This window comes from Ursus arctos, unplaced genomic scaffold, assembly GCF_023065955.2.
Source record: "Ursus arctos isolate Adak ecotype North America unplaced genomic scaffold, UrsArc2.0 scaffold_15, whole genome shotgun sequence".
NCBI classification, from domain to species: Eukaryota; Metazoa; Chordata; class Mammalia; order Carnivora; family Ursidae; genus Ursus; species Ursus arctos.
The window spans coordinates 54,717,268-54,745,254 of NW_026622819.1; the positions used below are offsets into that span (position 1 = coordinate 54,717,268).

Below are 27,987 nucleotides of genomic sequence, written 5' to 3' on the forward strand. Positions count from 1 at the left end.
GAGAATCACAAGCAGACTGCACACTGAACACAGAGCTGGACGTGCGGCTCAGTCCCAGATCCCTGAGTTCAGGTCCTGAACTGAAACCAAGAGTTGGACATTCAACCAGCTGAGCCACCCAAGTGCTGCCACCCCCCCAGCTACTGTAATTTTTAATGGCTGGATGATATTGATGATTGATGGTAGTGATGAGAATGGTGGTGATGGTGGTGAAGTCTGTCACAATTTCAACATCTATCATTAGGAGATTCACATGGGCTGGTTGACATTCTCACATTAACACTTCAGATTGGGATCGTATTTTCATTATCCAGATGTGGAAACTGAGGTCTATACCTCTCAACTTTCATGAGATTTCTCATGATATCTCTCTCCTTTGTTTCCATTGTTCATGATATATAAGAGGTGTCTGCATATACTGGTCAACTGATCAGATGTTTTACTTATTTTTTTAAAGATATTTATTTATTTGAGAGAGAGTGTGTGTGTGTGCAAGAGAGGGGAGGGGCAGAGGGAGAGGGAGACAGAGAATCTCAAGCAGACTCCCCACGGAGCACCAAGCTTGATCTCAGAACACTGAGATCATGACCCGAGCCTGGGAGCCTGGGATTATAACCGGAGTCGGATGCTTAACTGACTGAGCCACCCCAGCAGCCCAGATGTTTTTCTTATTAGATTCATCAGGACTGTGATGTGGTTAGTGACTTTCATGATGTAGTTGCATTGGGTTCTCAGTCAACTACAAATCCAATGGCCAAAAGGTACATGGTAGAACATTCGAAGACTTCCTTTTTCTCTAAGTTACTATTTTTGTAGTGGAGATAGGCCTCAGAGTCAGATAGCTCTCAGTCCCCACTTCAGCATGAATACCTATTAGATATATGGAGTTAGCAAGTCACTTAACCTCCTAGAGTCTCCATTTCCCCTTCTGTGAAACATACACAAAACAAAACAAACAAAACAACAAAAAAAACCTATGTTGCAGGATTGTGCAATTAGTAATTGCACCTAACTCAAGAGCCTAGCACTTTGTAGCCATTCATTAAATAAGAGCTTGACTTGACAATGATTTTTGACTTTGGTGTTTTGCCTAGAAACCTGTGGTCAAACATCCTTTGCACCGTCTAATTATCTGGTGTTGCTTTCAGTCTAATGTATGAAAAGGGCACACTCAACAGGATGAGAAGAGGGTGTTCAGTTCTTTCCTTCATTAGGTTTTGAGGCTGCAGGCTCATGTGCCGGCTCTGCTGCCTTCCTGAGCTCTGCATGGTAGGGAGGAGGAGAGGGGAGGGACTGTCTTTCCAGTTACGGTAACTTAGCCAGTGCCTAAGGTACAGCCATCTGTTCAACTTCTGATCTCAGGAGGCACATAGGAGAATGGGAAGAGAGCAGAGAGGTCTGTGTGTGGGGAAGGTGGAGCTGAGGAGGCAAAGACTTCACTAAACTTCCACATTTCACATTGAAATTTTAGCAGGAGGTGTAACCATGCTGACTTTCTTGAATGTTAAACAGTTTGGACCGGAGAGGGGGAAAGAGGCACAGAATTGGACTAAATACAAATCTGACATACACTTTGGATTTTTCATTGCTATTCAAATACAAATATACACAAACATGTAAGCTTGTGCTATGATGGCAGATCTCTAGACTTGTAAGGGTGCATTTTTGCCCCTTTGTGGTTTTTGCTCATGGGGACTGCTAGCACACACAATATCTTTGCATTTCACAATTTATAAAATTCATAGAGAGCAGATCTTGGTACTGCTCTCGCCATTTCCTGTGCACATGGTTCCAGGGACCCTAACAGATTCTTAAAGGCATCAACATGTGGCTCTGAAGCTAGAGAGCAAAATACAATTGTGAATTTGCTTATCCTTTCTTGCTCTGGACATTAACCAGAGTTGGCTTTTTATCCCCAGACATATCAGTATAATGGCACAAGGGAACAGAAAGCAAATTGCCTTTGACCTCTTATTTACTAGTGCATTAAATTACTAGGGCACTGTCTTACACTTCTGTAGATTTTAAACCAGATTTTCCGTGGTCCACCCAGAGGTCACAGGGATATTCTGTCTCTAGATATGTTAGAGTATATCTATGTTCAGACGTTCTTAAATGTTTCTAGGAGCAGAGACTGTATAAATCTTTGAGTACACACTCTAGTATTCACACTCTGTCTGTGGGAGCCCTATTTCAGTGTAGGGGTGGGGGCAAGTGAGTGGGGCTCCAACTTCCTCTCCTACTCAGCCTCTGTCTCTTTTATATGGGCGGTTCTGTATTATATTTCATTTGGTGCTTTAAAGATTTTTTATAAATTAATTAATTAAAACAAACCACTTTCATAGAGGAGTTCTAATACACAGGAAAGTCATCTTTGAATGCACTGTTTTTAGGTTGACTTAGCATTTCTGCTTTTGGTAATGGGCAAAACTTGCAGAGGAGTTAAGGATAAAGGGATCATGCATTATCCATTACATCTTTTTAAACATAGAAACATGGCTCCTGCAATATTTAAGAGACAAGTAGGCAATCCAATTAACATGTTATCGGAAGGAAGAAAGATATTCTACAGGAACTTTCTGATTGAGCTTTTAAAAAATATATTTTTTAACTACAAACATGCTCACATAATGAAACTTTTTATTGGATTTCTAAAATATCTGTGACACCAGCTCAAATTAGGAAACAAGACTATTTGATGTTCATGTACTGACTCCCCACTCCCTAGTAGACAGATTTATTCAGTGATGTATCATAATTTGAAATGAAAAAGAAAGGTCACATTAATCTATATTCAGAATTGACAGAGTCCCAAATCATGGACATTTGGAAATGGCTGACTTTCCTGGTACCCTACCTCTCAAAGGTCTGCAGTCAATTTATGAGACACGCATATTGAAGCACAGTGAAACAACGCCCAGGGTGTGATCAAAGGCCAGTGATGATGAGGGTGAGCCAAGTTTAATCAACTGCCTGCAGTATCAGTTATAACAGGGAAATGGTACCTCTCCATTGGGCATGCCTACAATTCAACTATGTATCATTCATGCACACATTTACATACACACACAGGTGCACTCACAAATACAATAGCACACACACATTCACACACACATCTCAAATGGGCTGTCAGTGATTAACAAGTCAACCTCTTTAAGTAGTAGGATAATCTGAAAAGTTAATAGTGAATAGTGTTACAGCTCATAGGATTAGTTAATTAGACAAAGGCTTGCAGGCAAGATCTCTGTAGTCTGTTCTGCTAAAGTGATGGAACCCACTTAGGCAACTGATGAAAAAAGCAGTGTGAACACTCTTCAAGGGAGGAAATGTGGAATGTAACAGAATAAAGCCTTAGCATAGCAGTAACGAGCTGGCAAAGGCATTGCCATCCAATGATTGCCGTTTGTCAGTGCCGGAAAAAGCAGAGGCTTGGGGAAAAGATTTATAATTTTGGTTACCATCTTTCCTACTGCTTCAAGGCAATTTTAATTACTTTTAAAAATCAGTCTCTAAACTTGCATTTCCCCACATGAATTGTTGACCTTCACTTTCAAGGACAACTATGTAAAGAATGCTTGTCCATAATAGGAAATCCGTGCATTTTATTAGATAAAGGATGGCTATTTAGCCAGATCTGGATTAAAACCGATATTCTATTACTTTAGAATTGTCTTAAAAAGAAAAATATGTTGGCAAATTCTTCTTATACTGTAACTGGCTCTTTGTGATCCTTCCCAGTGGCTGCAACAGTGTTTCTTTTTTCTTTATACTAAAAGTCATAAACATAATGACCTGCATTTTCCAGGAAGGGGGTTCAAATAAGGGAAGCAGACTGGTGATAAAATTAAAAGGATAGTGAAATGATAATAGTAATAGTAATAATAATGCCAATAATACTAACAATGAGTGATCCACAGATTAGGTATTTATTTTCGTGATGGACTTTGAGCCCAAGTTTTCTGAATTGCCTGTATAAAATTTAAGAAATTAAGCTTTTTAGGGGAGGGGGGTGGGGGAATGGGATAGACCGGTGATGGGTAGTAAGGAGGGCACGTATTGCATGGTGCACTGGGTGTTATACACAACTAATGAATCATCGAGCCTTACATCGGAAACCGGGGATGTACTGTATGGTGACTAATATAATATAATAAAAAATCACTAAAAAAAAAAAAAAAAAAAAAAAGAAATTAAGCTTTTTACTTTAATGTAACTGAGAATCAGGCGCAATTTCAAGAAGTAGTACAGAGACATCCCATAGTACCCTTTAGCCAGGTTCCAACAATGGCATATCTCCAAACTGTAGTGCAATATCACAACCAGGATATTGGCATTGACAAAGCCAAGATACAGAACATTTCCATCACCACAGGATTCCTGGTGTTGTCCATTTATAGCCATACTCACTACCCTCACACCCTCATACCCTCTTTAATCCTGAAAACCATTAATCTCTTCTCATTTCTCTAATTTTGTCATTTCAAGGATATTATATAAATGGAGCACAGAGTAAGTAACCTTTGGGATTGGCTTTTTCACTCAGCACTATTCTCTGGAGATTCACCCTGGTTTTTGTGTATATCAATAGTTCATTCCTTTTTACTGCAGAGCAGTATTTCATATCATGGGTATACTGGAGTTGGTTTAACCAGTCTCCCACTGAAGGACATCTGGGTCATTTCTAGTTTGAGACTATTATGAATAAACATTCTTCTATAAACATTTGTGTACAGGTTTTTGTGTGAACACAGATTTTTATTTCTCTGTGATAAATGCCCAGCAGGGCAGTTGCTGGGTTCTATGGCAGTTGCACATTCAGTGTTTTTAAAAACCATATATTTCCAAAGAAGACATATAGGCAAGTGAAAAAATACTCAACATCACTAACCATCAGAGAAATGCAAATCAAAATCACAATCAGGGGTGCCTGGGTGGCTCAGTGGGTTAAGTGTCTGACGATTGATTTCAGCTTAGATCATGGTCTCAGGGTCATGACACTGAGTCCCTCACTGGACTGTGCACTGAGATTCTCCTTCTCCCTTTGCCCCTCCCCCCCTTCACTTACACGCCCACTCTCTCTCTAAAAAACACGAACACAAACAAACAAAACCCAACAATCAGATGCCATCTCACACTGATCAGAATGACTAACCAAAAAGACAAGAAGTAACAAGTGTTGGCAAGGACGTGGAGAAAAGAGAATGCCCACGCACTGTTGGAGGGAATGTGTATCGGTGAATCTACTATGGAAAACAGTATGAAGTGTCCTCAAAAAATTCCGCAGTTCCACTTCTAGATATTTATCCCCTCTCCAAAATGAAAACGCTAATTCAAAAAGACTCAGGCACCCTTTTGTTCATCACAGCATTATATACAATAGCCAAGATATGGAAGCAAACTAAACGTCCATCAGTTGGTGAATGGATGAAGATGTGATGTACATACACATTGGAATATTACTTAGCCATTCGCAACAGCATGGATAGACCTAGAAGGTATTATACTGAGTGAAATAGGTCAGACAGGGAAAGACAATGCCATATGACTTCACTATATGTGGAATCTAAAAAACAAAACAAAACAGAAACAAGACTCATAAAAAACAAACTCATGGTTACCAGAGGTGTGGTGGGTAGAGGGAGGAGAGATAGAAGAGTTTTTCCTCTTTTAGCAAATGAATTGCTAAACTGGTTTCCAGAGTGACTTTGCCATTTTACAGCAGGGGAGCAGTGTATGAGTGATCCAGTTTTCCACATCCTTGTCACTAAATCATCTTGTCACTCTTTTACCCATTCTTTATTTTTAAAATTTTTTTTTAGCCATTCTGACAAGTCTGTAGTAATACCTCATTGTGGTCTTAATTTGCATTTCTGTAACGGCTAATGATGTTGAATGTCTTTTCATGTGTTTATTTATCATTCCTATGTCCTATTTAGTGAAATGTCACTTTTCTTGTCTTTTGCCAATTTTCTAATTGGATTGTTTTTTTTAAGTTGAATTTTGAGAAATACTTACATATTTTCAAACTTATCCTTTATCAGATATGTGGTTTGTGAGTAGGTTCTCTTAGTCTGTAGATAGTCTTTTCATGCTCTTAACAGGATCTTTTTCAGAGCAAGTGTTTAATTTTGATGAAGTTCAATTTATTAATTTTTCATTTTATAGGTAATGTGTTTGGTGTCAAGTCTAAAGATGTCCTCCTTTCTACTCTCCAAGTTTTATAGTTTTTTCTAAACCTTTTCTAAAAGTTTTATGCTTTATATCTAAGTCACCAGATCCATTTTTAGTAATTTTTGTATTAGTAGGAAAAAAAGTCAATTTTCTTTTTTAATTATTTGTTTTTGTTTTTGCTTATTGATGTCCAACTATTTCAGCACCATGTTGAAAATGCTACCTTACCTCTGTTGAATTGCTTTTGCATTAAAAAAAAAAAATCAGTTGAGCATATTATCGGTGGGTGTATACCAAGTTCTCTGTGGTATTCTCTTTAATTTATGCGTTTGTCCCTCTGCCAATAACACACAGGATTGATTACTGCAGCTATAGAAGTATTAAAATTGGGTAGACTGATTCCTCCTCCTTCTTATTAAAAACAAAAACAAAACAAACTTTTAGCTATTCTAGTTCCTCTTTCTATATAAACTTTAGAATAATCTTGTCTATATAAAAATTTTTGCTGAAATTTGATAGGAACTTCATTCAATTTATATGTCAATTTGGGGAGAATTGCTTTTTTTTTTTTTTTTTTTTTTGGCTATGTTGATTCTCCCAAACCATGAATACAATATGTCTCTCCATTTATTTAGATCTTTAATTTCTTTCATCACTGTTGCGCCATTTTCACCATATAATTTTTCTACACATGTTGTTAGATTATATCTGAGTATTCCCTCTTTTTTAAGAAAATATTTTGCATAGTATTGTATTTTGCATTCTGGTGTCCATGTGTTCATTGCTAGTATACTGAAATGCATTTCATTTTTTTTTATTATGTTCAATTAGCCAATATATAGTACATTAGTTTTTGATGTAGTGTTCAAGGATTCATTAGTTGTGTATAACACCCAGTGCTCATCACAACACATGCAATTCATTTTTCTATTTGTATGTTTATCTTGTATCCTATGACCTCACTAAGTTCATTTATTCCAGAAGTCTTCTTGGGATTTTCTTCATAGAAAACCATGCCATCTATAAACAGGGACAGTTTTATGTCTTCTTTCTGCTCTTTAATTTCCCTTTCATATGTCATTGCCCTGGCTAGGAATTTCAGTTTTGAAAAAGAGTGAGGACAGCAGACATCCTTGCTTTGTTCTCATTCATAGGGAAATGACTCTAGTTTTTCACCATTAGTGTAATATTAGCTGTGGTTTTTCTGTTGTTAACTATTTATCAAGTTGAAGAAATTTTCTCTATCCCTATTTTTCTCAGTTTTATTGTGAGTAGATGTGGGGTTTTGCCATGTTTTTTCTACATTGATTGATACTACTGTGCGGTTTTTCTTCTTTAGCCTGTTAATATGGTGAATTACATTGATTGATTTAAAAATGCTGAGCCATCCTTACCCGCCCCCCCCAGAATAAACTCTGTTTTGTTATGGTACATAATATTTTTATATATTGGTGAAATTTATTTGCTAATGTAAGGATATTTGCATCTATATTAATAGGGAAATATTGGTCTTCAGGTTCGTGTTTATTTAGTTGTTTTTGGTTTTTGGTATTGACTTTGTCTGGTTTGGTAATGAAATGAATTGTCAAATATTCCCTCCTCTTTATTTTCTGGGAGAGATTTTGTAGAACTGGTATTAATTCTTCTTTAAACACTCGATAGGATTCTCCAGTGAAATCATCTGGGCCTGGAGATTTTGTGTTGTGTGAGTTTTAAAATTACAAATTAAATTTCTTTAATAGTTAACAAGGTTATTCAAATGATCTATTTCATATTGGGTGAGTTGTGATACCCAGTTGTTTGAGAAGTTGATCCATTTCATCTTGTTGTCAAATTTATTTTTGTAGATTTCTTTGTGATAATCTTTAACACTCTTGTTCATGCCATCAGGGTCTCTAGTGATCTCCCATTTCATTCCTGATATTGGTAATTTGTATCTTCTTTTTTTCCCTTTGTCAAGCTTGCAAGAAGCTTGTCAATTTTATTGATCTTTTCAAAGATAAAACCTGTTTCTTTGCTTTTCTGTATTGTTTTTCTGTATTCAGTTCCATTGAATTTGGTCCTTTATTATTTCCTTCCTTCTTACTTTGGGTTTATTTTATTTTTTTTCTTCTTTAGATTCTTGACGTGGAAGCTTAGATTATTGATTTGAGGCTTTTCCTATTTTCCAATGGTTGTTTTTAGTTCTGTAGATTTCCCTCTCAGCACTGCTTTTGCAGTTTCTCACAAATTTTGATATGCTATATTTTCATTTTCCTTCATTTTAATGTGTCTTTTGATCTCGCTTCAGATCTTTCTTTTACTCATGAATTATTTAGGAAAATGTTGTTTAGTTTTGAAGTGTTTGGAGATTTTCTTCTTATCTTTCTGTTATTGATTCAGGTTTGATTCCAATATGCTAAGAGAACATACTCTGTATGATTTTAATTCTTTTAAAATTTAAGATTTTTGTTTTATGTCCCAGGCTGTGTTCCCTCTTTATATATGTTCCATGGATACCTAAAAAGAGTATATAATCTGCTGTTGTTGGGAGGAATATTCTATAAATGTTGAATAGACCCTATTGATTGATGGTGTTTTGGGGATTCTTCTATATCCTTCTTTATTTTCTGTCTAATGACATTATCAATCAGTGGGACTCCAGTATTGAAACCTCCAACTGTAATTGTGGATTTGTTTATTTTTTTTTTAGTTCTGTCATTTTTTACTTTGCATATTTTACAACTCTTTTTTTGGTGCATACCTATTTAGAGTTGCTATTTCTTCTTAGAGGATTTATCCTTACATCATTATATAATTTCCTTCTCTGTCTGTGCCAATTTTCTTTTCTGTAAAGTCTACTTTATATAATATTAATATAATCCCTCTTGTTTTCTTTAATGTTTGTATTAAACATATTTTCCTTAGTTCTTTCAATATGCCTACACTGTTATATTTAAAATGACTTTCTTGTTGACGGCATAGAGTTTATATATTAGAGTCATATTTTTTAATTTAGTCTGCAGGTATCTGTTTTTAATATGTGTGTTTAGACTACTTACCATTTAATATAATTATTGCTACATTAAGGATAAGGCTGCTGTTTTACTTTTTTTTTTTCTATTCTTCTTTGGAGGAACCTTCATAGTGTTTTCTGCAGTGGCCAAATCAGTTTGCATTCCCGCCAGCAGTACACAGGGTTCCTTTTTCTCCACATTCTGGCAAATGCTTGTTTCTTGTGTTTTTTTTTTATTTTAGCCATTCTGACAGTTGTGACATGATACCGTATCATTGTGGTTTTGATTAGAATTTTCCTGATGATGGGTGATGTTGAGCATCTTTTCATGTGTCTGTTGGTAATCTATATGTCTTCTTTGGAGAAATGTCTGTTCATGTCTTCTGTCCATTTTTAATTGGATTTTTTTTTTTTGGTTTTTTTAGTCTTCAGTTGTATCAATTCTTTACTTATTTTGGATACTAACCCTTTGTCTGATATGTCATTTGCAAATATCTTCTTTCATTCAGTAGGTTGTCTTTTAGTTTTGTTGGTTATTTTGCTGTGTGGAAACCTTTTATTTTGATGGAGTCCCAATAGTTTATTTTTCCTTTTGTTTCCCTTGCTTCAGGAAACACATCTAGAAAGATGTCGTAGGGGCTGATGTCAGAGAAATTACTGCCTGTGCTGTCTTCTAGGGTTTTTTGTGGTTTCAGGTCTCACATTTAGGTCCTTAATCCACTTTGAGTTTATTTTTGAGTATGATATAAGAAAATTGTCTAGTTTCATTCTTTTGCATGTAGCTGTCCAATTCTCCCAGCACTATTTGTTGAAGAGACTGTCTTTTCCCCCTTCATATTCTTGCCTCCTTTGTCAAAGACTAATTGACCATAAATTATAGGTTTATTTCTGGCCTTTCTAGTCTGTTTTATTGATCTATGCGTCTTTTTTTTATTTTAGGGTGTTTTTTTTTTTTTTTTTTAAAGAGAGAGAGTACAGGAGAGCGGGGGAGGGGCAGAGGAAGAGGAAGAGAAAGAATCTTAACCAGGCTCCATGCCCACTGTGGAATCTGATGTGGGGCTCAATCTCATGACCCTGAGATCATGATCTGAGCCCAAATCAAGAGTCAGATGCTTAACCAACTGGGCTACCTAGGCACTCCTCTATGTGTCTATTTTTGTGTTAGTACCATACTGATAAATTATCTTAATTTTTTTCTTTATCTGAGATTCTGTGTTTTCTCCTTCATTCTATAATGATATTTTTACTGGATGTAAGGGTCTGGATTGAAACTTTTTTTTTTTTCAGCATTTGGAAAACATTGTGCTATCTCTCTCTGACTTTCACAGTTTCTAATGAGAAATCCATTTTCATTTAAATTGCTTTCCTCTGTAGGTAAGATGTTATTTTTCTTTCATTGGCTTTCTTCTTTCATTTTGAGACTCTGACATTACCATAGGTCTTTCGTTATCATTCTATAGGTCCCTGAGGCTCTTTGCATTTTTTCCCTAGGCTATTTTTTAATCTGTTTTATAGTTTGAGTAATTTCCATTGTCCAGTTTTCAAGCTCCCTTATTCTTTCTTTTATCCCTCCATTCTGCTCTTGAGCCCATCTATTGAATTTTTCATTTTAGTTACTTCATTTTTCAGTTCTAGAAACTTCCATCAGAGTCTTCTTTATATCTTTTTTTCATTTGCTGAGACTTCTTATCTTTTTTATGAGTCTCTAGTATTTCATTTGTTTTAAGTGTGTCCATGATTGCTCATTGAAGAGTTTCATCATGGCCGTTTTAAAGTCTATGTCAGATAATTCTGACATCTTGTCATCTCAGTGTTGGCATCTATTGATTTTTTTTTTTTTTTTTTTTTTTTTGCCTTCAGTATGAGATCTTCCTAGTTCTTGGTAAAAAAGGTTGTTTTGTTGTTGTTGTTGTTGTTGTCATTAATGTTGTTGAAACTGAGACATTTTGAGTATTATGTTATGAGTTTCTACATCTTAGTCAAGTTTTCTGTTTTAATTGGTTTCCTCTGACACTGCTCTGTCAGAAGAGAAATCCCACCTCATTCCTGCTAGATTGGAATAAAAGTCCTGGTTCCCCACTCAGTCTCTGCCAATACCCCAGGGAAGGGAGCTCCTTATTAGAAGCTGATGGGTGGGGAGCAGGTGGGGGAGTTCTGGTTCCCCACTAAGCCTCCACTGATACTTCCCTTGGTGGTTGGGATAGGAGTGCCTCATTACCCCTCATTACTCCCACTGATACCAATATCTAGTGACCCTGACAACTACCAACAAGAGGCAGAAGGACTGGTTACCCCTGGAGATAGTGAAAGTCCTAACTCCCCACTAGACCTCCTCTTATACCACTCCAGCAGAGGAGAGTAGCATCTTGTTAATACTCCATGGGAATGGAAGGCCACGCTTCCTTTGAGGAGAGGATGGCCTCTTTATTTTCTGGAAGGGATGAAAATCCTGGTTCCCTTCTTAGCCTTGTCTGAAACCACTGTTTGAGATCGGGAGGCCTTTTCACCTAAATAGCTTAGAAATCTAAGCTCCCCACTTGGCATTTGCTGGTGAAGGTGGGACTGGGACTGCAGGTTTTTCCATGTTGTTTGGCTAGAGGGAAGTTGTTACTATCTAAACATGTTCTTTCTTGTTATACTGCCTCTTTGTTAATCCTTTGGCTAGAAGAAGCCTGCTTTTGTTGGAGCTTTTATTGTCTGTGCCTATTGATGTTTCTGGGTTGCCAGTGTCTTTAGTTCCAAGTCTGAGATATAGAGGGTAAAAAAGAAATCTCAGGAACTTGCCACAGTATTGTTGCTTGGGTTCTAAAGGCCCTAGTTGGTCTGCCTTCCTTTCCACCTTTCATATTTTTCTTATATTTATTTTATATATAGTATCCAGGGGTTTTCATTGTACCTAGTAGGAGAAATAGGTAAAGTATATTTATTACATCTTTCTAGAAGCAGAAATTTCTAGACTGCCCAAATTTTCATGATGAGCTGGAGATCCAGATTGTAATATAAATTCTCCTTTTTTGTCTTTTTTAATCTTGAAAACTAATTTTTAAATAACAGGCAGGCTAAGTGCAGAATGTCTTTTGGCCAGCAGTCTGTGTACTCTGCTCAGTTCCTTAAAAAATTAGCTTTCTCTGACTAAAATTTGTCATTTGTTTTACCTCATTATATATAAACTTCTATCATTTGTCCAGAGATGACATTGCTGACAAATTTAACTATCAAGGGAATAGACAAAAAAGAGGAATTTAGCAAGAAAAGATCACTGGACAACCAAATTAGACGTCAAAATGTCCATCCACTGTAGTTCTTGTAATTTATGAATAGGTAATAAGCCTTTAGGCCCCCACTTACAACATGATTTTTTAAAAATATATTAAATAAAATCACATACCCACACATAGAAAGTCAGCCCGCTTTCTAAAGCACAATACAAATTAGAGGAGATAGGATTTCATGAGTCAGGAACACTAAAAACATTAAAAAGTAAAAACTTACAGTGAAGCAGGAGAGAGAAAAATTATAAAATTCACTCAAAATACCCAAATTCCCAAAGAAAACTGTGACTCTTCAATGTTGGTACACACAGTCTTATATACATTTAATAGGGTCTGAAACTCTTCCTTTATCTGTGTGTAGGTCAATATTAATATTTGTAATCAAAATTTTGAGTTCTAGGGATTTATATTGTTGCCACCCTCTGTCTTATGCAAGTCTATACTTAGCTAAGAAAAAAAATTATAATTTTAGAGGAAAATATCTATTTCTTTTTTCTTTTTTTCTTTTTCTTTTTTTTTTTTTTTAAGATTTTATTTACTTATTTGACAGAGAGACAGCCAGCGAGAGAGGGAACACAAGCAGAGGGAGTGGGAGAGGAAGAAGCAGGCTCCCAGCGGAACAGGGAACCTGATGCGGGGCTCAATCCCAGGACCCTGGGATCACACCCTGAGCCGAAGGCAGATGCTTAACAGCTGAGCCACCCAGGTGTCCCAAAAAATCTATTTCTTATACAGTCCCTACCATGTGTTAGACAACATATCAGGAGCTTTACCATAGTATCTGTTTTCACTTTACAAAAACTTTATGAAGTAGATTCTGTTATGTTCTGTATTCACTGGTTGAGAAATTAAATTTGAAAGTCCAGGAGTAATTTTACAAAAGGTCTGGCTAGTCAGTGGCCATGGTAAGGTTGGCATCCAATCAAGAGTCCAATGGTCATGCTCTTAACCAGCCTGTATTATGAATTCCAAAATGTTGAGATAACATGTTGTGAACTAGGGGAGGTGATTTTTGGCATCTAGAAATTAATGTTAAGATACTTGGATCAGTTATGCAGCAACAAAAACTTCCATGCCAACATTGAGTATTTGTGTCCTTCAAGCAGGTCCTAGGGTCTTGACTCGTAACTTGCAAAGTTGCTTCTCGGCTCCTGAGTCAAGAACTGTACACTCCAGGAAACTAAAGATTAGCTCTTTTATGAGTGATCATAGCAGCAATACCACTGTGCTTGGTGTTCACAACAGGTGTACCTCTTTTTAATTGCCAATTTTCAAACAAAATTACCCATGATTATAAGCAGTATTTGATGAAGGAAACAAATAATGTAAGTCAGGAGGATTCATGAGATCCAAAAGGGACTCTTAGTGTAAAAAGACAAGGAAAGGATAACTTGGCTTCTGCCATCTTGAGACAGATGCCATGCACATTGCTTTGCATACAGGCTAGTTCTTTGATATAAATAGGCATCCTATTACAATGTTGGTAAATAACCAAAGAAGAGCAGAGGAGTTCAAAACCGCAGATCTGCTCACCAAATATTTTCCGACATATTAAGAGGCAGTGAGCAACAGTAGCCTGGAGAAAAATCATTACACTGGCTCTGAGTTGTATTTTCCATTTTAATTAAATTTTGTATTTGTCCATTCTGTCCAGGCCCTGGCCCTATGATCTGTGCTATTTTGCATGGCCAATGAAATCCGTAAGAGCTTATCATTTGAAACTTGGAGGCATCTAAGCAATTTTGTTGTATTTGCTAGGCAGAAGGCTAGTGTTTTCTGAGTGACTTTTGGCATACACTTTCAGGCTCAGGGTGTCAAGTGACAGACTGGGGGCTCTCTGGTTGCCAGTTCATATGTTAAAGAGGTTTCTTCCCATCAGTTCACCTGTTGCATTCAGTACTCTTCCCCATTTTTCTTTTCAGCAGTGGATAGCCCAGCAATGAAGCCCAGAAGACTTAGGTTGATCATGTGGTTGTCCCAATTAGACCTCTTGTTAGCAAGATCTCCTGCTGGTAGGTGACTAGGGAGAGGATTGACTTGCTGTGTTCAAGATACAGATTTGCAAAGGAAAGAAAGCCGATTAGGAGTTTGCCAAAGTTTCATTAACAGAAATCAGAGGAGTGGGGCACCTGGGTGGCTCAGTGAGCTAAATATCTGCCTTGGCTCAGCTCATGATCTCAGGGTCCTGGGATTGAGCCCCATATTGGGATCCCTGCTCAGTGAGGAGTTCTGCTTCTCCCTCTCCCTTTGCTTCTCCCCCAACTCATGACTGTTCCCTCTCTCTCTCTCTCTCTCTCTCTCATTCTTGCTCTCAAATAAATAAATAAAATCTAAAAAAAAAAAAAAAAATCAGAGGAGGTTTGTTTGCATGTCAAGAATGGCTTGTGTTACTATTCTCCAGACCCAGCTAGGCAATTTTATATTAGTCAAATGTGACTTGGTACCATTGCAAAGCTTCATTAGCATATATGAATACCTCCGTACACCTTTCTTTAATTTTTACTTACTTAATTTTGATATTTGCTTTACCCCAACCTCTCTATAGCAGAAAGAGAGTGCAATTAAAGATGGGTAAAATCACTTTTGCTTTGAACCACTTCATAGTACAATCTTGCATTAGTGACAGACTTATGTCATCTGTATACATATAGGAAAATCAAAAGATGAGTTATTTTAATACTATTTTTCTTCTCAAAATCTATTAACCAACAAAATAATTAATTTACTGTATCCAGTTGTTCTATTTAGGTTGATTTTTAAAGTATGCATTAAACATTTGCAAAAAAGATTGTGCACTACTGACCAAATTTCCTTTTTGTGTTTTTATCTGAGAGCATGAGTCAGAACTGAAGGCAGCATTTCTTATAATCACAGTCTTGTTCTTTTCCTTTGATGTTTTTAGGTGGCAAAGTGACAAGTGCCAAAACTCAGGCCTCACTTTTCTGAAAGTGTCGACTTTCTGCTGGACCCAGAATAATGGATGTGAAGGACAGACGACACCGCTCTCTGACCAGGGGGCGGTGTGGCAAAGAGTGCCGCTACACGAGTTCCTCCCTGGACAGTGAAGACTGCCGCGTGCCCACGCAAAAGTCCTACAGCTCCAGCGAGACTCTGAAGGCCTATGACCATGACAGCAGGATGCACTATGGAAACCGAGTCACAGACCTCGTTCACCGGGAGTCAGATGAGTTTCCAAGACAAGGTAGGTAGAGCTGACCCCACCGACTTGCTCCGAGCACTGTTGCGCGTTGATCACTGAGGTTAGTAAAAAATGGAAGCAAAGCTTGCTGGCATTGTCTCCCCTTTAGAGTTTAGTTTAAGAGAACAATCCTTTTATCGACCCATAGCAGAATCCTGTGGGAATGGCAGAAGTGCCTCTTTTGTCCTGAATGCTGAATTCCTTGACAATTTGGAGGTTGCTTTGGAGCCCCACAATGGTAGGTTTTGATAAATGTAACACACAGCGAACCTTTGGCTCTGTAAGGGGTATTCCTGAGACCGTTATGAATCCCTGTCCTGAAGAACACAAAATTATCTGTGGTTTTTAAACTGTTTTTCTTGAATCCCACATACAAGCCTCCAAGAGCTCAAATTTCTACTGTTTTACACATTGAGCTTCTCAGATGGATTCTCTTTGAACAAATGGTATATTGATTAAAACCTATTCAAACCTCCCCTATCCTGTAATGTATCATTTCTTTCCTCCTCAGACGTGGTGTTAATTTTGAGTTACGCATTTGTGTTCTTGTGTTTCAGAGCATAGGTGAACTGGTGTATGTTATTACCCAATTCCACAGATAAAATTCTCCCTGCGACTTTCACCAAAACTTCTTTTTCTTTCAGTATTTTGATTTCTTTGGGGAGGAGGATATTTTTCTCAAGCAGTAACAGTTGGCATTCTCTTCATATCCAATATCCGTGAGGAAGTTTGTTATCACTTGTCAAGGGTTGCTGTAAATGTATGGACATATAGACTAAAGCAAAAGCGGGGCTGAGACGCAGTATGGTGAGGTTGACTCACGAGCTCCATGTCTTGTGCTTCGCGTACCAGCCTCGCCATGTGTGATTTACATGGACAGCTTAGCAAAATTACAAGTGAATGTGCAAAAGTACAGGGAATGCCCCGGGAAGGGACTCTGCCAGTGCCAAGATTCCAGGCCCTGCCTGCTAGGTTATTGCATCAGTGGTTGGTAACATTGATTCCTTATTTCTTGTTCCATGTTCCTGTTCCTGAATATTCAACTAACTCAATTCCTCATGAGATAACTTTAGCTTGCGTCTTAGTTCTTTCTGGCCGCTATAACAAAATACCATAAAGTGGTGGCTTTATAGCAACAGAAATGTATTTCATATAGTTCAGGAGGCTGGGAAGTTTCAGATAAATGTACTGGCAAATTTAGTGTCTGGTGAAAGCTAGCTTCCTGGTTCACTGACAGCTATCTGTCCCTGTGTCCTCACATAGTTGAAGAGAGGAGGGGCACTCTCTGGGTCATCTTTTATAAGGACATTAAACCTGTTCGTGAGGGTTCTACCCTCATGACTCAATCACCTTCCAAAAGCCCCACCTCCAAATACCATTGGGGATTCAGTTTCAATATAAGATTTTGGTGGGGGGGGATCACAAACATTCAGTTGATAGCAGCTTGGAATTCCATTCCTGGTGGAAAACACCACACATATGTGTTCTCTATGTCTATGCACACATACACACACACGCAAATCTATAGTCCAGTGTTTGTTCTAAAAAAACATGTTCTCGTATGCTCCCAGTTAGCCTAGCTCCAGTTTTTATATTTAACAGAATATTTTTAAAAAATCAGTAGAGAAACAGTTAAAATTATATTTCCATGGCAATTGTAGACCCTTGCAGGATACAACTTTTAATCTACACTCTCCTTTTCTGAGTTATCTTCATGTAAATAAAACACACTTCAAACAGGGGGAGGGTTGCTTGAAAATTTCTCTGTATCAGATGTCTTTGATCTGTGACTAACTTCAACAAATGTTTTACTTCACTAAATTCTCTCCTGACCTCAAAGTGCATGAGTGGGAATTGGGGAAAAAATACGAAGAATCACAGCTTAATTAATTGAGTGTTTAAATTTCCAACATAAAATATTAGGACACTTGTTATTTCCAAGAGTGTCACTAATACAAGACTCAAATATTTTGAAAGGTGATGCACGTTCAGCATGGTTGAAAGCCTTTCATTTTCTACTATATTTTTGGTTTTATTTACAGTGTTGCTGCATACATTTTTGTTTCTTATGATTCTGTGCTGAAATGTTGAGCCTTCTTCCTAAGTCTCATTAAAGGTGCATCCTGGTTTCTGGGGATCATTGTGCACTGAGCTGTAGATCCCAGATTATTGTTGAATTGTGGATTGTCCTGTCACCTTTTCCCTTATTAATATTTACATAAAATGAAACCAAATGCTTGGGATTTTATGTTCAAATATACCTTTATTCTTCCTGTTTAATCTTGTTCCTCTCCATTGATAATAATGGAAGTTGCTTGGCCATATCAAACCCATAGCTTTGCAATTAACAATTCACACATGCCGTGTGTTGTTATTGAGCCCATATTTGTTTGTGTAATGTGTTTGCATGAATTAAAAACTGCAGGCCAAAAGTAGAAGTGAAAAGGCATTGGAAAGTATTTGCATATGCAAGTGCAGTTCCTTCTGAAGACATCTATGAATTTATGCATGAAAATGTAGTCAGAGTCTGAGTGGATCTACTTTGATGGGTTCTAAAATTGAACTCAGGAAGTAAATAAGCACATATTTAAGGAGAGGAAGAACAGGAGATACAATCTGGCAAGCATCATAGTCAACGTGAAACTTAGCCACTACAGAGAGGGTTAAAATAAATTTTACTCTCAGGAATAACAATAATTTTTAAATGTCATGCATTTCCCATTTTATTTTCTTATTCATGAAATCAAAGAGCGGGATCATCTCAGAACTTATTAGCCTAGAGGTACATTAGCAAGGATCATAGGGGGATCATCTCCTGTGGTATTCTTATTTAAAACCCAAGACACTGATCATAAAACAAACATGCTTCTCACATTCAAGCAAGTTTGGCAAACACAGTTGGATGACTCTCCAGATGCTCAGGGTGGAAAAGAATTGCCAGCTACTAAAAGTGATGTGGGGCCGGGGTCGGACCCTGTCCGGTTCCCCTGCAAGCATCTGCAAGTATCAAACGTGAGAACCTGCCAGCTCCCAGCAGGAGAGAGAGGTTAGGTGTTCCCATGAGAAGCTTGTGTAAGTTCCCATCAAATTATACCTTCTTTGCCTGCTTTCAACACAGGATCAGCCTCTGCTCCGAAGAAGAGACAATGCAAATTACCTGTCTGGCCTCTATTATGCTGGATCCTCCTGGTGTGAAGGGAGAAAATTGCTGACCTTAGGTCTGTGGCCGTTGGAGTAATTAGTAATTAGTAAATGACTAATTCTGTACTGAATAGCATCCTAGTGGTCTGAGAGTTAATGCACCTGACAGAAGTGACCAGTGGTCTAATCCCTGGTCAGACCCAGCCCCAGTCTAACCTGTGAAATAGGTGCCACTTCAAGTAATGAAGGTCAGCCGAGTGCCCAGGCAGATTGTGTACGCTTGTTCTTTGGGACCCTGAAGTTAGGGTGTGGAGCAGCGTGATACACAAGACATTCCCCCATGACTTGTGAGCCTCAAGTTAGACTTGAACTCTGCTTTTGCATATTAGTGTGCCTGTGACTCTGGTCTACATTCTGTGTTTCACCAGGATTAGTACACCAATTTCAGATGTATTAAACAAGAACAACGAGAACAACGAAAGAATAATGGCTAACATTCGTTGAGCACTTTCTATATGTCAGGTGTCAGTCTAAACATTTTGCTTATATTAACCCAGGGAAACGTTCACAACAGTGTTGTGAGATGGGTTCTATTATTATCCCCTTTTTGCTGGATAAGGAAACTGAGGCACAGAGAGGTTAAATAAATCATTCCAAGGTCACAAGTGGAGGAATTGGTGAAGACAAGTTTTAAATCAGCAAGTTGGATGCGAGAGCTGTGTCTTGAACTTGAACTTCTCTGTTTGATCCCCTCCCAAATAAATGAATAAACAAAAACATGCCATTAAAGCCTAAGTTAAAGGCTACGATGTTCAGTTTATAAACCTTCTTGGTATCAACACCTTTAAACATTTCTTACTGTAGGAACTACGCTTGCTAACTTGAATGTCCCATGAGCACTGCCACCAGCACTGCTGATCTCGATTCCTGTGCTCACCCATTCGTCTCTATTTCCACAACTGTCCCAAACTCCCTGCAAGGGTTCCTACCTACTAGCTCTCCACCAGCCACCACTGCAGGAAAAAGTTCCTGCTGTCAGAACGTGCGCCAGGCTGTCAGCACTGATTCTTTGCCCTCCCCTGTAGTCATCGCCTTTTCCCACAACCTCTCAACCTGGAACACTAACCAAGAAAGGTGTTACTATCTAAATGATATTGCTCAGGTAAGCAGAACTGACTGGTTTCTGCGCTAGGCAAGGCCCAGTGGGCTAGAGAGTTCAGCCAGGCTTCTCATGCCTCAAAAAGCCCTTCTTTCCAGTTAGTAGTGCAAGTCTCTGGAGAGGGGACCAAGATTGAATTCTTTCTCTGCACCTCAGGCTGTCTGTTCAGGTCAAGGTTGAAGAAGGAATTGGGGGAAGATTGGATTTTTGAAAATATGCTTGCATCAGTTCCCTCAATCAGTTCTAGCGCAGAAATAACTTTCACCAGCCCTTTAATGCACTTAAAAAATACATAAAGACATACGCACGTACACATTTTAGGCTAGGTTTGATTTTGGTATTTCATAAACCAATTTTCACTCCTGTGATCTTTAAAATAATTGGGGCACTATGTTTTACTCTGTGTAATCTGGCATAGCATAAATTTAACCTGTGTTAATGTGCTAGAAACTCATGAACCACTATAAGCTGAAGTGTTAACTATATTCATTCAATCAATGTGTATAAGAATTGTTGAAATACTTTGGAAACCTGTGAGCATTTCTGCCTATACCAGTGTCTTAAACTTATTTTTCCACTGTACCCAAAGCAACAGAAAGATTCTATTTTGAAAACCCCAGGCCCTTACCTACAAAGAACATCTTTTAAGTTTTAGTGAAGTTCAGAAGTTTGTCAGGTCAGTATTTGGAAGGCTAAAAAGTACCTTGAGAAGATTGCTTTTAATTTATTCTCCCACCTGTAGGCAGGACTTCTTTTCATAATTCAATTGAGAATAACATGCTGCTTCTTATTCTTTGGTTGTGTTGATTGATTGATTGATTGATTGATTGATTGATTTTAAGAAAGAGAGAATCTACAAACTTCCAGTGTAATATGATCCATAGTCTTCTTGCTGGCTAACTTGAATCCTTCTTGCTCCATTTGAGAGGCATATAGGAAAGCAGTTAAGAATGCAGATACAAAGCTCAACTGTCTGTACCCCAGTACTGATGTGTTCCATCAGTGTGAGTTTGATCAAATTCTAGAACATAGACCCTCTGAATCTCATTTTCTCCCCCTGCAAAAGTTCCCACGTTATAGTTATTGGGATAATGTTTTTTATGATTATGCATTTATCATGGTGTGGATGCTATCTTTCTTTTAATAAATGCTGAATAAATGCTAGTGGTTATCATTATTATCATTTTAAGCCTGTTGCCAACAAAAGTGGTCATCATCGGCTCTCCACTTCTAATATTGTGTGCAAGAGAACATTTTTTCCCTTGGATTTGTTTCTTATGACTTGCAAAAATTCTGACATCTTCAAATCCAGAATTTTTCTTCCAGTTGTTGATAAAGTGTGTTTGACTCCCTATGCACCATACCTTTTGCTACCAAAGATGAACATAACTCACACATTATTTCCCTATTTTTAGTAAAAAAGGAAAGATACCATCTAACAGCTGTCAGCTGATGCCAACACACTGTAAGAGAGTTGCTAGTCAAACAACTTTACAAGTAAACAAAGAAAAAAGATCAGAAAAAGAATGTTCTAAGGTAGTGTCATTGGAAACAGACTTTGTTTTAAAGATGTGCATTTTATGGCATAAAAATAAATGTGAATTTTAAGGCTGGGTTTAACTAAGGGAAGGTTTTATCCTTATAAACTCTGGAGAAAATCCATTCTCATCACTCTATAGGTAATAATTTGGAGTCCTTGCCACTTAGTGATTCAGTTTTCTCTGGATTTTCTTTGTTGCATTCACTGCCCTTCTGGTATTAAATCTATACTGCTCAAACTTGAATCTTTGTGCTTGCCCGATTATTACCCTTTAAGTAATTACCTGTTGTCAATTCTGCATTCTCCGTTGGATCTAACTTTCTCTGATTTGATTTTTTTTTTCTCTTTTTCTGTGGTTCTTCTCCAGTTTCTCCCTTAGCCCTCCATTCTTTCTTTTCTGTGGCAGTTTCTTTGTAACAGTCCAGTTCCTATAACTTCCACATTCACTGTTTCTACTTTTCAAGACTTTTTCAGTTACAAGTGAAACTAAGATAATATTCCGACTGAAATAAGCTTATGCAAAATATGTGATGCCTTGTCTTACATCATTGCAGAATCTAACATGCATGTGGACCCACACATACTGTCTCTTGTTTCTCATTCTCTGACTTGGCTTTATTCTTTGGAGAGATCTATTTGAAGATCTGTTAATAATTCCACTCTCACATTCTCTGCCCTCAGTAACACTGTTGGAAAGAGTCAGATCCAGATAGGCCTCACAGGGGGCACATGCTGATGCCTCTACACTCTGACTTTTCTTGGCCATGTCTTTGACTTAGGCCTGCTCTGTGCTTGGAGATGGCTTATGGTGAATGCATCCTAAACCAGATGGAATGAATTCCATATTGGAAAGAAAGGTTCTGGTATCAGAAGTGGGTGAGGAATACTGGCTGGCCTCGTACAAGAAGCTCCCAACCCTGCTGATACTCAAGTCTAACATAAATTGTATTTCCAAGCTCCATTTCTACTTTTCTAACTGCTCCTGGAGTGTGTCTTTTTAAATAGCCCAGTAGAAAACTTAAATCTTTTCCTCAAATCTGTTGCCATTTTTATTTCCTAGCTTTGGGAATTGGTATCACAACTCTTGCATTTTGGTCTTCCAAGAGGACTTTTTTTTTCTTTATATTGATGTTTGTCAAATTATGATTGTTATTCTTTCTTAATTTTTCTTTTGTCCAAGTTTCTCATTCCATGGGAAGCTTCTAACATTTCAAGACTGGACGACTACTTTGCCATTTAAATTGCCTCCTTCCCTTAGTCCTTCCCCTGGCACTTTTTTTTTTTTTTTTTTTTTTGTATCATAGATTGTCTTAAATTTCTAAAACACTGCCCTATTTTTTTCCCTTCACTCAAATTAATCCAAATATATTTTGGGGTACCCATGAGGCAACTGTGTTAAATTATGGTATATAGCAATGAATAAGGCAAACACAGTCTGTAACCACCCAAAGCTTGGTGATCCTAAAAAGGAAAGCTATAATAGACATGTAAATAGGTATGTCTGATAGACACCAAAAAGGGAAAATATCTTGTGATTCTGGAGAGACATCCAACCCAGAATTGTGCATCAGGAATGTCAGAAATTGTGACAGCCTTTCATACAGTTGAAGGACGAGGAGTTGGGTGATCAGACTGGCAAGAAGTTTTCAGGCAAAAGATATAGAACGTGCAAAGGTCCAGAGATGACAAAGCTTGGTTGTTCTAAGAATCTAAAAGAAGTTCAAGTTAGCTGAATGTGGAGTGGGGACAAATGGGCTAGAGTGGTAGGATGAAAGTGGGTCATGATGCTTTTTGAGGAGATACTGCTGGCTTCGGTTTATGGAATATATGACAGGGAGACAAGATGCTCAGTGAGGTAGGTTGGGAGATTATATTTCGTGGAGGCAAGGGAGCTTAATAGTCTGACTTGGGGTGAAGGAGATGGTTTGAAAGATGTTGTTAAGCCACAAAGATTGTTGACTTTTTAGGACTCTGTAAAAGTGGAGGCAGACATATTGTTCTGGGACTCTTGAGCATTGAGAATTTTACCTTTCTGATGCTGAGTTTACTTAAAGAACCAGGAAAGGTCAATGCTTGTAATGAAGCCCTTAAATGGAAGTGCATAGATTGATAGTTCAAGTTCTCTTAGAGTGGTGACATACGCCTGAGTATAAAAATGTAGCATTGTTACAAGAGTTTAGATTTTTTTCCCCCTCAACCGTGTTAGGTTCCTGCCTGTATAAAGAGTAGCATCAGCAACAGAGCACCTCCTATGGATCCATGGCAAGAAAAAATAAAAACAGATTATGTTTCATCTACCTCTTTGGTGTGTGACCACAGTACCTTGTTCGCTCTCTATCATTGGCTTAATAAATCAGAGACTCAGCATATGTGTGGGGATGTATGTTATGTGTGCAAGTGAGTGTGTATTGTATTCCTGCCAATTGGTAACTTGACTAGCAAAACTGAATGTTTAGAAGGTGGGGTCAATGCTTTCTGGCAACTGATGGGAGAAGCAAGGTGAGGGGGTGAAGAAGATTGAAGGACTGAAGTTTCTGGTTATGGCAACTATCTCAATGTTAGTGCTAGTCACTGGGGTTTGAAACAGAGGATGAGCTGGTTTGTAGGTAAAGATAGGATGTGTAAGTGTGAGCCTTTTGAGTTGGAGGTGCCCTTAGGCCATGTACATATAGATATCTAATAGGCAGCAGAATGTACAGGCTCTGAAATTCCGCTGAGAGATTTGCACCGGATAGAGATTTAGGAGTTGACAGCTAATAATTTCAGGGGACTCAGTGTGATCATCCAGGAAAAATGTACAAGGAAAAGAAATAAGAAGCTCACATGGGAACACAGGTAATCAATGGACAGGAAAAAGAAGAAGATCCTTCAAAAAGAGTGGGGGGAAAGAAAACACTTTTTGCACACTCGACTCAGTCCCAACTTGACTGTGTATTCCAGGCATAAAGAAATCAGACAGTGCTAGTTTTATTTCCCACTTCCCCACTCAGAGGTGGCCTCCTTTTTGTCCCCTAAATCAGAGGTCACAAAGTTAATGCACACAGGCATACTCAGCCCCTAGATATGTTTAGTCCGGCTTACAGATTGCTTAAGAAATGTTGAATTGAGTGCCTGAAGCCAGTCCATTCACATTCCAGTTTGCCACAGGCCACATCTCTTGCCTTTTGTCTTTTCCCCATTCTCTTTTCAGTCCCGGACTTTCCATACCCAGTCCCTGAAGGCCATAACAACAGCCAAAAGAAAACGTACCTTGCTCTGCCCATTTCATCTTTGTAGAACAGGTCTGCCCATATTCCAGATCCCTTTTTCCCCACAGGGCTTTACGTATGAACCACCTCTTTGGTGAAACCTCTCCCTTCTGAACTGTGGTCCTTCATGAGCTGTTATTGTTACTGTTCGCCTGGGTCGGAGGGACTCAGCGTACAGGGCATGTGGGTTCGGACTCCCGTGAAAAAGAAGATAAACAAAGTGCTCTGCAGTTTTGTGCTGTGACTCATGGCTGCAACTCCGAGAGAATTTATTCTTATTAGCGGCTCGTTTCCTGTACCAAGAAGAAGAATTTGAAGCACGGCTCAGAAAAGGAACTTAGAAGATGTGGGCTGTGTGTCTGTCCAGCGTGACAGTATCAAATCCCACATTGTGAAATGCCAGCTTGCACGAGTTTTCTCTAACACACTCTGACATTCGTATAGTGCACTCACATCTGCTTTTTGTGTGTTGGTGATCCGCTCTCGGCTTCTCTCTGCCGGCGCCGCAGAGCGCGGTTATGCCTCTGTAGGGACCTACCGTGTCATACGTGTAGGAGGCCTTTGGTGCAATGTGATCTGTGACAGGATATAATTGCGACCGGGAGCTTTAGAGAAGCTGCTGTGAGAGATGGAGTAATTGCCAATGTCAGGCTCACCACGCCTTACGGTGTGGGTCCAAGAGGGGTGCCGCCCCGCCCACTGATGAATCATCGCACTGATATTATCAAAGGAGACATTACATTTTCAGTGTCATGTTTTAGGTTTATAATTTAATTTTCAGCTCTGGCAATTCCAGAAGCATCCCTACGGACGTATGAAGAGGAGGGGGCTGGTGTGTACCCAAGATGAATTCATGTTCATTTCTTGAGCACCTTAATTGGCATGCATCTCTCCCAAGCCCTCTCTCCCTGCTGCGGCCAAGCTCCCTTGTACCAAGTTACTCAATATTCCTCCTGCACTGACTGCTTTCCTTTCCACTCAACCTCAAGTCAGATCTACTTTAGCAATAAATCTCTGCTGGGAGCGATCAGAACAAATACTGAGTGTGCGCAAAGATATTAAAAATAAGTGCAACACAGACTTATTTAATAATGTCCAACAGTCTTTTATAATATTTGGAATATTTTCCCAAAGTTACTATGAGCGTTATCTTTAATGCATTTTCTCCAAGATAGAAAGATCTTTTTGGGAATTAAAAAACAACAACAACAACAAAAAGAAGCAGAGAAAATCAGATGGGCTCTGTTGTATTCTCAGCTGAATCTGTTATTCTCCTTCCTTTTCAGGTCTTTTTCTTTGGCCAGAGCCACAAAATGTGAAGCTTCTCTTTGTTCACCCTGATTTATGAATAGTAGGCATTGGGCAGTTGCTGTCCCAGTGGGCTGTATTTTATTTTAAAAATAGTTTGAAGCACTTTCTTTTAAATCCCCCCACATCTACTGCCACCTTGACTGTATAATACATGCTTCCCCGTCCGTCCTTGTACAGGTAAGGTCTGCTTCACGTATGGGAATTAAAGCGCTGAATTTATCTGTAGCACTTGGAACCAAAATGTTGAATTTATTTAGAGAGTAATTCCAGTGGATTAAATATGTTTCTATGGATCTGTTTGCTGGAACATTGAGAGAAGGGAAAAATATTATTTTAATTGTCCTTAAAAAAAAAAAAAAAGACAAGTCAACTGCAGAGTGAATATCCATAGCCCAAACAGATTCCCCTCAGAATGACTGCAAATTCAGGTGACACTATCAACTTTAAAAAGACCTCTGTTCATCTGACAGCCTTGGGTTCAAATTCTTCTTAGTTCACAATGACAATTCAGTTAATGCTCACACTCTGACCCCCATTTGTATGTGTTGCAAAAGCCCTGCCTGGAGATGACCCACTTAACACTTTCTGCTTCACAAACCCAGAGATTGAACAGCAGGAAGGCTACAGCAAAGTGCTGAGTTGTCTTAGCTGAGCAGTGAGGGGACAGCAAAGGTGGCCACAGCCGCATGCCATTTCTGTCTCCGGACCGATGGCAACTCATTAGACTCTTCTGGGGAGTTTTGAAAAGTCCCCATGCCCAAACCCTGCCCAGGACTAATTAAATCTGAATCACTGAAAGGTTGGACTAAGGCGTCAATATTTTTATATAAACATCTCAAAGAATTGAGTGTAACTGGATGAACTATAGAATATAACCATTTCTTTGGTAACTGATAGCATTTCAAACATACAGGGCCTCATGCTCAGGATAGTGACTTGGAATCTCACTTTCACTCAAAAGCCCATAATTAGTTTTAATAGAGCTTCCTAATTCCTAGAGGTTTTTGCTTAATAAATGCCATGTTGCCGGGAGCTCATTACATAGTATTTCCAAACCAATAACGAGCAGCCATTTGCCTGCATATTAGGTGTTTCAAGTCCTCGGTTGTCAGGGTTCACCTCTTTGTTCCAAGTCCGAAGAAGCAAGTGGACTGATTCTTTGAGCACTCCTACTTCCTATCTTACATTCTGCTAAACATTAAACGTGAGGATTCAATGTGAGCATCTGGCTTGGAATGTAGCACGTAATCAATTAATTACATCCATTGATCTAACATCTTCAACATCAAGGCAGTAATGATGAGTTGAAACCTACTGTTGGAAGAAACACAATCAAATTATGTTTATTTTGAAAGATGAAGCCAGGGAGGAAAGATAGTGTTAATAGTAGGTCCTCGCGTGCTTGTCACTGAATATTTATGAAGTCTTGGAAGAGTTCAAGTCAGGGCAAAAAGTCCAACACTGACAGGAGAAGGCAGGAGAGATCAAGGAATGAAGCAAGCTGGGTTTTCAACTACGTGTCGGGGATGGAGACTGTCCCGATTTGGATTATGTCGGTCCAGGCAGTGCTGCTTTGCTCTGGCAGTTTGGTGCCTTTGAGGAATTTGAGTCTAGCGTTCTAGATCTCACAACTTCCCAAGAAAATGAGAAATCTGGATTTTTTTTTTTCATAAAATCCTCAGGTTTTAAATGTTGCTATAATGTACTCTTGGAGCTCTCTAAGTAAGCTCTGCACAACATGCTGGCCTGTTTTCCTGCCCTGGAATTTTCTGACAATAAGGTGCTAAATGCCCTTGAGGATGAAGACAATCCAGTGTAAGCAATCCCAGAATCAGCACCTGTGGGGCCGCCTTGACCAGTGGGTTCGGAAGCGAAGCTGATGGATAGGAAACCGATGACAAATGCTCCTCTCCTTCATCCTGAGAAGGATGGCCTAAGGCTCCTTGGAAGG

At 38.6% G+C, this 27,987-nt stretch overlaps 1 protein-coding gene across 2 annotated transcripts in view; it reads left to right on the forward strand.

Annotated features, from left to right (window-relative positions):
- LOC113264059 (teneurin-2-like) overlaps window positions 1-27,987 on the forward strand; it is a 361,632-nt gene that overhangs the window by 271,433 nt on the left and 62,212 nt on the right. For both annotated transcript variants that reach the window (XM_026510926.4, XM_044388565.2), the window contains one exon: window positions 15,341-15,640. In XM_026510926.4, the coding sequence (XP_026366711.1) occupies window positions 15,415-15,640 (226 nt within the window). In that variant the 5' untranslated portion in view covers window positions 15,341-15,414. The remainder of the gene's footprint in view (window positions 1-15,340; window positions 15,641-27,987) is intronic.